Source organism: Elephas maximus, chromosome 10, assembly GCF_024166365.1.
Source record: "Elephas maximus indicus isolate mEleMax1 chromosome 10, mEleMax1 primary haplotype, whole genome shotgun sequence".
Lineage (NCBI taxonomy): Eukaryota > Metazoa > Chordata > Mammalia > Proboscidea > Elephantidae > Elephas > Elephas maximus.
The window spans coordinates 105,563,211-105,575,534 of NC_064828.1; the positions used below are offsets into that span (position 1 = coordinate 105,563,211).

At 37.5% G+C, this 12,324-nt stretch overlaps 1 protein-coding gene across 2 annotated transcripts in view; it reads right to left on the reverse strand.

Moving 5' to 3' along the window:
• TRIP11 (thyroid hormone receptor interactor 11) overlaps positions 1-12,324 on the reverse strand; it is an 80,224-nt gene that overhangs the window by 13,386 nt on the left and 54,514 nt on the right. For both annotated transcript variants that reach the window (XM_049899784.1, XM_049899783.1), the window contains exon 16: positions 9,686-9,785. In XM_049899784.1, the coding sequence (XP_049755741.1) occupies positions 9,686-9,785 (100 nt within the window). The remainder of the gene's footprint in view (positions 1-9,685; positions 9,786-12,324) is intronic.

The following is a 12,324-nucleotide window of genomic DNA, read 5'->3' on the forward strand; positions in this document are numbered from 1 at the left end:
CTACATGAACCATGGTCTCATCTGCCTTGAGACCAGAACTAGATGGTGCCCGGCTATGACTACCGATCACTCTGATCAGAGTAACAACAGAGGGATCCTCAGAGAATGGGAGAGAAATGTGGGACAGAAGTCAAATTCTTAAAAAGTCCAGACTTACTGGACCAGTTGAGACTGGAGGACTCCCCAAAACTATCAGCCTGAGATATACTCATTAAACTTTGAACTGAAACTATCCCAAGGTTATCTTTTAGCTAAGTAACAGAGTGGCTCATAAAATAAAGAATATAACATGTGAGTACTGTGCTCCTCTAAAAAATCATCTATATGAGACCAAAGGGTCAACAATTACCCTAAAGCAATGATGGAGAAGGTAAGGAAGCAGGGAAACTAGACTGTTACTGGAAACAGGGCAACCAGACCAGATTAATGAGAACGTTGATACATTGTGAAAAATGTGAGCAACACCACTGAATAATTTTTGTTGAAACTGTTAAATGGAAACCTAATTTGGTATGTAAACTGTTGCTGAAAGCACATTATTAAAAAATAATAGTAATAAAGTCTATTTTAAAAACTTGATCAAGAAATCAAGTTGTCTTAATTAAATTCAAATAAAAAATATTTTCTTAATGAAACTTCAGTAATATCCCTAAAATTTTGATTAAAATTTCTGTATTCAGAAAGGTAGAGTCAAAACATCCAGAAGGTCAAAATGACAGGTAAAATTTCTTAAACTCATTATCAAAATATACAGTTAGTCCCTGAGCTAATGTGACACAGACCTGCAGGCACTATGATAAACTACTTCAGATTCAAGTAGTAGTTTGAATGTATTCTAATATTTGAGTCTAGAAAACAACTCAATTTGGATGAAGGGCCTGAAAGGACAGTACCGACTAGGGAAGGTCTGGAAAAGAAACTCAAACGCTCACTTCAAAGTTCCCTACAGACCTCTTTTTTTCTAGGCACCCTTATTCTCCTCCATCAGAGGTTTTGAATATTTCTCCACAAAAACTGAAGACTAATTCAAACCACAATTTTAAATCAGAGCTGTGTTTATATGGGCAAGCAAAATACAGTTATTCAGAAATGGGTTTTAAGCCAAATACAATATCCCGGTGAAATAAACCAGCAAGCCAAAATAATTCTTTGGAAGTTAAAGAAAGGGAAGGGGATACTTTAAAGTTGGGCAATAAAACAGCATCTTTTCTATAACTCCTATAGATGGCGCCATGGTCTTCAATGGATTTCAAATCAAAATTGAAACTAAAATGTAACTGAATACAAATCAGCACTTCGTAATTTTACATTTTATTTATGAAAATCAGACTGCACTATGGCCTTACCATAATACTGTCTTCAGAGAGAACATTAAGTCATACTCCTTACAAAGTCATTTGGGTACTTTAAGACTAAGTGCCCTTGGAGAAGACCCAAATCAGGTTTAGTTAAGTCGCCTGACTAAGAAAGGTAGATGGAACACAGGACTTGAGAGTCATCAACGCTGAATGTGAATATTGGTTCCTGCTATCACTAGGGCCAGACTTTGTTGCCTATTTTGCAAAATGAGCATGCTTATCTCAGAGGATTCTGAGAGAATCACTTGAATAGTCAAACGCAACTTTTCTAACAGTGCAGTGCCACATAAAGAGCACTAGTACTCATTCACCTGATTTCTTACCATAACTAGAGTTCATCCTCCAGTCTAGCCCTAAGCACTGTATGTACAACTTTGGTTAACATTAACAATTCTATGCTTTTTCCTCCATTTTGCCCTATTTACTATCTTTAAGAAGCAAGGCAAAGGAGTCAAAAGAAGAAAAAAATGCTAAAAAGATGATTTTTTATATACACTCACACACATATATATCAATAAATAAAACTGAGTCTAGTGTATTACTTGCGCTGGCTAGCTTAAAAATAAATTTAAATCTGATACATTAAAACTAATAAAAGAAAACTTAGCCTCTTCATTTAAATATAACCAAAGCAAAAGCTAGAAATTAGATGATCTTTTAATCACAGAATTTTAGTGTATATAAGATCACTTCCTATAACATCAAATAATATATTTTTAAAAGATATATTCATTTGCAATTTGAAGTTATAACATATCAGCATCTGCTTCATCTCTTAACGCAATTCTTTTCAATCATATCAGACACAGAATTTTAAGAAGGTCTACAAAATATCTGGTGGATGTTTTCTTGTCCCATAATTTGTAAGTATTAATTGCTGAGTGCAAAGTAATTTGTAAAATTACACTTCCTACCAGTTAACTCATGGGGGGAAGAACTGGATTAATACAGTAGAATTAATTACTTAAATTTCACTAGACCAGGATCTGTGATTAAGCTGAAATAAACTGTGGTCTACTGGATTATTTGTACAGTTAACTGGAGTTACTACACTTGCTGAAAGGGAAGAGGACTTAAAGCATTTACTGATGAAGATCAAAGACTGCAGCCTTCAGAATGCCTCAACATAAAGAAAACAAAAATCTTCACAATTGGACCAAGAAGCAACATCATGATAAATGGAGAAAAGACTGAAATTGTCAAGGATTTCGTTTTACTTGGACCCATAATCAACGCCCATGGAAGCAGTAATCAAGAAATCAAACTAACATATTGCACTGGGCAAACCTGCTGCAAAAGACCTCTTGAAAGTGTTAAAAAGCAAACATTATCAAAATCACTTTGAGGACTAAGGTGCTCCTGACCCAAGCCACTGTATTTTCAGTTGTCTCATCTGCATTCAAAAGCTGGACAATGAATAAGGAAGATCGAAGCAGAGCTGATGCCTTGGAATTATGGTGTTGGTGAAGAATATTGAATATACCGTGGACTGCCACAAGATGGAACAAATTTGTCTTGGACTAAGTACAGCCAGAATGCTCCTTAGAAGCAAGGATGGCAAGACCTCGACTCACATACTTTGGACATGGTATCCGGAGGGACCAGTCCCTAGAGAAGGACGTCATGCGTGGTAAAGTAGAGGGTCAGCAAAAGAGAGGAAGACTCTCAACGAGATGGACTGACATAGTGGCTACAGCAGTGGGCTCAAATGTAGCTATGATTGTGAGGGTAGTGCAGGACCAGGTGGCATTTCATTCTGTTGTACACAGGGTTGCTATGAGTTGGAATCAACTCAAATGCACCTAACAACAACAACGCGCAATTGGAAGAGATTTTATATAAATCTTTTTAATGTCACCAGATCAAATTTATTCTCCTCTCCACCTTCCTCCCTCAAACCTTTAGTATGAATTCTGATAATCTGTACTATATTTTTCCATATCAAACAGAAAAAAAATTTTAAAGGCTTAATATTTTCAGTCACCTTACATGTTTAAAGGGTCCACATTGAAGTGTCATCTCCCAAAAGGAAGACTGGAATTTTGTCAGTGAAAATTAAAGTCATTATGACAATTTGCCACTTGCTGAATACCATCATCAGTATAGAAAATATACCAATGACAAAACACTTCCTAAGCTGCAGACTGAACTCCAACTCATTTCTGAAAGTTCTCTATTGCAAATCAGCACGGCCTACATCTGGCCCAAAGAAGTGTTTTATTCAGCTCACACAGAAAAATGTAAACGAGGCGTCACATTAAAAGACTGGAATATTTGACACAAAGATCTAGATTTACAGAGTCTCTGGAAAGAGATGAAGATTTGGCAACCCTGGGCTTGCATTCCTGCATGGCAACAACTGGCTGGAGCCGAGGATCTACTGCTCCTGGTAAGAAACACTCTCCGGTTCACCATTCTCTACCCAGTCCCGTTTGCTCTGTTAGCTTACCATTTTGGCCTCAGTGGACAATTTGTTTGTGGCCCATACTTCCATTTCATTTCTCCATAAAGCAACCCACTTCTATCCCCACCTCCCCAGCACTCTACACCAACATACTGCACATACACACCCCCTTTTGGTCATTACCAGTCAACCTGATCCACAACCAGTTTCAGATAATGCCACACAGTTTCAGATGGATCCCTCCCTCTGACCAGAACACTCTTCCCCAACTCCTCCCGTGTGGCTGTACCTATTCATCATTCAAGTGAGGTCAAGTGTACCCTTCACTAGCCTTTGCCATTCTTCCACACTCAACAGTAACAACACACTACCATCAACAAGTGGAACAGATAGCTCCTTTCTTACAAACAGTTTGTTGCATATATTTGATTAAATGTAGTTCTCCTTCCCCACCTAACTGTAAACCTCCTGAAGGCAGGACTCTTGTCCCTTATCCTTGTGTGCCCAGGACCTATTTTAGTGCTTGGTATGTAGCAGATGGAGTCCCCAGTTGGTACAATGGATAACACACTCAGCTGCTAGCCAAAAGGTTGGGGGTTTGAGTCCACCCAGGGACATCTCAGACGAAAGGCCTAGTGATCTACTTCTGAAAAAAATCAGTCAATGAAAACTCTATGAAGTACAGTTCTTCTCTGACATACACAGGATTGCCGTCAGTCAGAACTGATGGTAATTGGTTAACACACCAGATAAACAATAAATGTTTGGTAAATAAATGAAAGAATGATTTTTCCCTGGGAAGGGAGAACATCTGGGAAGAACAGAACATAGGAAAATAACGATAACTAATTTCTGTTCTCAATTACACATCCATACATAAAGAAACTGGAAAAGTACACATAAAAAAAACATAAAACCCATTAAATCAAAACATTCTTTCTGCATAATTTACATTTTCCTTTACACTTAGAGAAAATATAAAAAGTGAACGTAACTTCTAAAAATACAGGGCAGTTTAGATATTAGCGAGAGACACATTTTAAAATATAACCATAAGTTGAAAAGTGTTTATTTACCTTATTGATATAAACTTTATTCTTAACTCAAATTTTGGCATTGTCTAGCATACCCAGATGTTTATATCATCACAAAATAATTTTTTAACCATTTATGGCAATGCAGAAAACTGCATCTGGTACTTCTTATATGTTTCCTCTAAAATCGCCACTTCTGCCAAAACCATCTATAAAGAAATCCCTCAAAAGGTTTGGGCAACAAAGTGTCTGGGAATGTATTTGGCCTACGTTCAACAGGACATTATATGTTTTCTTGTATAAATCATGTCCTAGGAAACGGAATGTCTTTATTTAAAATAAAAACTCTACCATCCAGCACCATAAGGGCAGTTCCATGAAAAACATTTTAGGTTTCTTTTATACTTGCTGTTTTAAACATGTTTTTATACTTCGTATTACAGTTTTTACTGGGGTTCATTTTATACATTCTTTGAGTTTTCTTTTTAAAAAATAAGGAACGTTTCCATTCTCAACTCACAGAAGACTTTTTAAAAAGCAGTCACTAAACCTTAAAGAAAAAAAATCAGTTCGAGTTCCTTTAAAATGCAGGTATAAATTAGCAGACGGACCAAAAAGATATTCTCAATGCTAGAATCTAAACTTGCACCGTTCATGAAAACCTATATTCCTTTGCATACCATAAAATTCACCATTTTAGTAACCGTTATCAAAATGAACTATGTTGTACTTTCTACTTCAATTTTATCTAATCATTTTCATTTAGGCAGAAATTTATTTCAAGGATGACGGTAGAGAACAAGGAGTGAAAGAAGAAAAATGACAGGTTTGGCCATAAACATAGCCAGATGTGTCTTTTAATAGCTCAGCTATAATCTATGTTTACATTCCAGTTACGTCAAGTTGATTGTGACTCACAGCAACACTATGTGTGTCAGAGTAGAACTGTGCCCCGTAGAGTTTTTAATGGTTGAATTTTCAGAAGCAGATCGTCAGACCTGTTTTCCAAGGTACCTCTGGGTGAACTTGAACCCCCAAGTGCATTAACTGCACCAGCCGGGGACTCCACAAATATACATTTTCTCATGGTGACAACTCCATCGAAACTCTGAACTCTGATCAACTCAGAATAGTTGATTAAACATGCTGTCTTATCTGCTTCATAAAAGACTAGTCTGGAGTTTGAAAACAAAATAGAGTACAGGATGGCATGTGAAATGAATCTTTGGAACTACTGGAAAAAGAACGCTTTCAGGTAAAATGCTGAAAAGTGGATAGTAGTAATTCTTCCACCAGCCAACATTTTATCTATTAAAATCAGGGCTTCGAACTCCTGCTGAGAATTTGTATTTCTAACAAGTTCCCTGCTAAGAATTTGCACTTCTAACACATTCCCAGGAAGTTATAGGTAAGAATGACCTGAGGATCTTGTTAACATGCAGGTTCTGATTCAGTATATCTGGAGTGGAAATGCAAATTCACAGCAGGGGTTCAAACCAGACTGAATCAGTTGAAAACCCTGATTAAAATACAGTACCTATAGTTTAGAGGAGTCCCTGGTGGTACAAACAGTTAAGGGCTTAGTTACTAACCAAAAGGTTGGCGTTTACTCTCTCTTTTGTGCGCATGCATGCGCAGGTCAGATCCTACTACTGGTTTAAAGCTCCACTCATGTTCCTTTCCTCCACAGAACGCTCACTGACCCAAAATGGGACCCTTAGTGGGGAGCTAAACACACACAACCTTATGACCACTGTTGAGCATAACTACTAAGTTATGATATACCTATGTTATATGTTATTTCCTTAGTTAAGTTCCTTAAAAAAAAAAAAAAAAGGATCCTATCTAGTATCTTGCACAGCATCTAACCTAAAGCCAAGCAGTTAGTTCTCACTAACGCTTGGTGTCTGATAAGGCTTCCTCGTACTTTTCATACAATGCTTATAAATACCCTCAACCCATAGCCATTGTTGCATGTACATGACATTAATTACCAGTTCCATACTACAAGAATGATTGAAACCATCAACAACCTACTATTTTAATATTGGTGTTATACGCAACAGCTCTGTCTTCATGTCTGACCAGACTGAATTACCTCACCTCTGGCAGCGATGACATCATCAGCCACTTTGAATAAAATACCACTTTTTAAAGCCTGTTTCCTAATATTGTTTAAATGCTCAAAGTGTAGATCAACTAATCATCAGTCTAGAGATGCTTAGGAATAAAACAATCGTTTGCCTCTGCAATTCAAGTCTCTACATACTTTCTTACAGCAAAAGCCAATCTGTCTTTTTCAAAATTATTTCTCCTGGCAAATTTTTTTGCTGTCTGGCCAAGTTTTGTGTTAAAAATAAAGTACAGTATTACAACATCCATCAACATTTAAAGTACTTAATGATCTATGAAAGAAAACATACAGTGATTTTTTTTCGAAACAACCAAGCCAATCAAAGTTTCATTTGTATTCTCAAATCAGAAGAATGTGGCTTTGAGAAAGTGAAATCGAAATTGTGTTTAGAGATATAAAAGCGGTATCAGGCACTTAGGTAATATAAGAAAACAGCAGAAGAGCTGTAAACGGCAAGAATGACTTAAAGACATACCAGAACCAAATGTCCCTCACTCCCCTTCCTGTCTGTGCAACGCTGGCCTCCTGCCTGCCCTTTCGAATACCAGTTGTGTAAACATAATTAAGAGTTTTTTCTAGCTCATACTGACTCCACGAAATGAGTCCAATGTTTCTATTAATAATATTAATTGTAGTTTTTTTTTTTTTTTTTTTTACATGTATAGAGACCTAAGCCTTGTCAGATATAACCAAGAAAATCTGAAAATATTTTACTACTGGGGATTTAAATGGGTGTCTGAAAAACCCCAAAATAATGCAGGGACTCTGATACTTATCAACCACAATATGTCACAGAGGTTTTTTTTTTTTTAAATCTTACTATCATTTACTGGGAGTGATTCAGGTAGATGTCTAAAAGGAATGTGGCCTTAGATATTACATACCAGCATGATATACAGCACTGAGTTGCCATAGACCAATAAGCTGGTCTTTTCACCCCCATCAGTCTAGCCCCACCCTAAAAATCAATTCTTCAGCTAATCCCGAGGTACGCAGGAAGCCCCCCAGGGAGTCTCCTCTGGGTTTCCCATACATCTTTCAGATAATGCTGTAAGTGCACTGGGTTTCAACGTAACTACATTGTTTTCCCAATAAATACTGCCTCTAGGTAAGGGCAACCATTTCAACATTTAGGGCACAACACAGAGTATACTGCTCGATTTCAAGGGAGCTGGAGATATACAAAACAAAATACTATAAATAACCATTTTCCCAAAAGGAAGACATACAGTCAAGTGGAAAGATCGTGAGCTTTGGTTATGGGGTAAAAAGTTTAGGGCTCCACTTTCAGTTTCTTTAATATATAAAATGGTACTAACACCACCTACTTCAGAGTTGCTGATGAAGAGTAAATGAAATAAGAGAAGACCAAATGATATGGTACATGTTACGTACAATGTCCGTAATAAATACTCAGTTAATAATTGTCTCTTTACTGCCCATTTCCAGCCCCTCCACTAGATTTAGAGTTCCAAGGCTAGCCAAGTCCTACAAAGTAAACAGAAGACTTTTAATTGGGCAGTAATTTGCCTCACAATCAAGTTATTTTGAGGACAACCACTTCCCATCTATTTTATTGCTTTTTGTATTCCTAAAAATCTCGTCTTCTGCTGATTTGAGGCCAGCTTACTTTGCCTTGTCCTTCGGTACTCATGTGTCCGTGGTTCCTGCCTGCTTGCCTCCTAGGTGTCTAAATCGCTACTCCTGTTGTTTTATAACTCTGCTATTCTATCTTCTTCTGGGTTTTTTTTTTTTTTTTTGCCTATTTCTAAGTTCTACTTTAGAATTGAGTTGATTTCGACTCATAGTGACCCCATGTGACAGAAGAGAACTGGCTCATAGGGTTTTCTTGGCAGTGATCTTTACGGAGTTGATTTCGACTCATAGTGACCCCATGTGACAGAGGAGAACTGGCTCATAGGGTTTTCTTGGCAGTGATCTTTACGGAGGCAGATCACCAGGTCTTTCCCCCATGGAGCCACTGCGTGGGTTCGAACCGCCAACCTTTTGGTTAGCAGCTAAGCACTTAACCGTTATTTCTTAATTCCTTAATTATGTGCCTTGGTGCTGACGTGCCTAACTCAGACACCTAAATCTGGTGCATTTTTAGGCTCCATTACCACCTTTCTGACAACCTTGAATCGTTACCTACTAAGTGTAGCCCCAAATGAGGACATGCCATCCTGACCAGCTGTTAGATTCAACAGTGCACTGTGAACCACCTAACAGCGTGAGGTCCAAATGGTAATCCTAAACATGGGACTCACCTTACGGGACCGAATTTATGAAACACCTTGCACGTATCAAAAAACAAACGATGAGTGCCTGTGTATAAGGCACCATCTACAATCATAATAAGTGAGCTATACCCCAGACATTCTTTCCACAAAATTTTATTCTTTTACTTGACAGTATTGCCCTCTCTCACAGTCAGGCAGCTTTAGGTAGGATGAACGTGGATTGACAAGAGAGAAGTCATAACCATTAAAAGTCTGATAAGTCAATCAACTCCAACCTCTCCCTCCTCCCCCCAACCCAATGGTCAATGAGGTGACAGCCAACACAACTGGCCTGCTTCAATATCGAGGAAAACTAACTGGACAGCTGGGGCCAACTTAGTTGACTCTTAAGAACCATTCTCAAATTGAAGCAACTCAGTCATGGGAGATGGAACTAGAAGTCACACTTACTAACTTTGGTCTCACTCAACTACACCAATGCACAGGGGAAGGGTACATTTGATTCTAATACTTACTTTGTTTTTTAAGTTCTTCGATTTGTTCTTCCTTCAGATCTAACTGTTCTGTAAGTCTTGATGCTGAATCCAAAGCAGCATTTGCTTCATCCAAACGTTCCTTCAAGGGAGGAAAGCTTATTAAAAAAGATATGTAAAAACTGTATATAACAAATGTAAAACAAGTTATATATAATACAGTCTACATTTATTATGTTGTCTAATATTATACGTGAATAATATTGTATATTATATATAGTTTTCTTTTTAAATCTTTGTCCAGCTTTAGTACTTTATTAGTTTCACAAAATGAATTCAGGAGACGTCCATCTTTTACTATGTTGTTTTGGAATAGTTTAAATAACATATTAGCCTTCATTTTCTTGCTGTTTTTGTTGGTGCCTTAATCAGCCTCAGGGAGTTTATCTACTATACACATATAATATATATACATACACACATTCCATTTCAATCTTCTTCAGTTAACTTTGGCCACCTACTATCACAGCATGGTAGCTTTTTTGATGTATCATCTTGGCTAGGCTACCAAAAAAAAAAAAAAACAAAGCCAAACCCATTCTAATCAAAGTTCCTAATCCAGTGAATTTAAGGAAGACAGATTATCCTGGATAATCTGGGGGAGCCTGATTGAACCAGTTGAAAGGCCTTAAAAGCAGGGCTGAGATTTCCTCAAAAAAAAAAAAAAAGAGAAGAAATTCCTTCTGTGGATAGCAGCTCTGGCCTGTACCCACACTGCTCCAGCTTCCTTTCCTGACCACCTACAGACGACAGCCATACCCATGCCGCTCCAGCCTGCCGGAGCTTCCTTTCCTGACCACCTATGGATGGCAGCTTCAGCCTGTGCACTCCAGCCTTCATCTGATCTTCCCATCTGGACTGCCAAGCCTACAAATTTCAGACTTGTTTAGCCAGCCCCACAATCACATAAATCAATTCCCTGTAATAAATTTCATGTATACATGTGTGTATCCATATATTAGATATACATGGCTATATAGTATATATTTGTTAGTGATATAGTATCTATATACGGTATATAATATCCTTGTTTTATATATATATATCCTGATTCTGCTTCTCTGGTTGAACTCAGACATACAGAGGAATTGAAACAAAAAAATTATTATTCAAAACCCACAAAACTAAGTATAAAGGAAATTTAAATATTTAAACTTTCAAATTATTTTTTTAAACTTTGTGACATTTATAACAAAATTATTAAAGCATAAAATTGTACTAAGACTTTAAAAAATCAGCAGCATTTAGATTTGGTTATTCTTTCTACTGTTTTTTATCTCGTTGATTTCAACTTTTATCATTATTAATTCCCTCTTCTTAATTTCTTCTGATCTGTTGCTGTCGCTGTTAGGTGCTGTCAAGTCAGTTCCTCAGTTCCAACTTATAGTGACCCTAGGTACAACAGAACAAAACAATGCCTGGTCTTGGGCCATCCTCACAATTGTTGCTGTGTGAGCCCACTGTTGCAGCCACTGTGTCAATGCATGTGCTTGAAGGTCGTCTTCCTTTTTGCTGACCCTCTACCCTTACCAAGCATGATGTCCTTCTTCAGTGACTGGTCCCTCCTGATGACATATCCAAAATACATGAGATGAAGTCTCACCATCCTCGCTTCTAAGGAGCATTCTGGCTGTGCTTCTTCCAAAACAGATCTGTTCATTCTTCTGGCAGTTCATGGTACATTCAATATTCTTCACCAATACCATAATTCAAATGCATCAATTCTTCTTTGGTCTTCTTTATTCATTGCCCAGCTTTCACATGCACACGAGGCCGTTGAAAACATCACGGCTTGGGTCAAGCATACCTTAATCCTCAAAGTGACATTTTTGCTTTTTTTTTTTTATACTTTAGAGAGGTCTTTTGCAGCAGATTTGCCCGATGCAATACATCGTTTGATTTCTTGACTCCTGCCTCCATGGATGTTGATTGTGGATTCAAGTAAAATGAAATCCTTGACAACATCAATCTTTTCTCCATTTATCATGATGTTGTTTCTTGGTCCAGTTGTGAGGATTTTTGTTTTATAATGAGGTATAATCCAATCCTCTACGCTTTCAACAAGCAAATTTCTGTCATCTGCATATCACAAGTTATTAATAAGTCTTCCTCCAATCCTGATGCCACGTTCTTCTTTGTACTGTTTAGCTTCTTGGATTATTTGCTGATTGAATAAGTATGGTGAAAGGGTACAATCTTGATACACACCTTTCCTGATTTTAAATCTTCTAATTTATTTTGCTTTTTCTAAATGTACATCATTTTTTAAATTAAAAAGAAGGAAACTAGTTTAAAATGCAGCTCTGAGTTCCACTTTAGCAGTATGACACTAGACACTCTAGACCCACTGGAAACAATGAATGTGCTGGATAAAACTATCTTTAGTACAACCACTTCAGAAAATGATGTGCCATCATCTAGTGAAGTACAAGATGCCTGTGCATATCCTGGAAACCCTGGTGGCACAGTGGTTAAGAGCTATGGCTGCTAACCAAAAAGGTCTGCAGTTCAAATCCACCAGGCACTCCTCGGAAGCTCTATGGAGCGGTTTTACTCTATCCTATAGGGTTGCTATGAGTCAGAATCAACTCAGTGACAATGCGTTTGGTTTGGTGTCTACA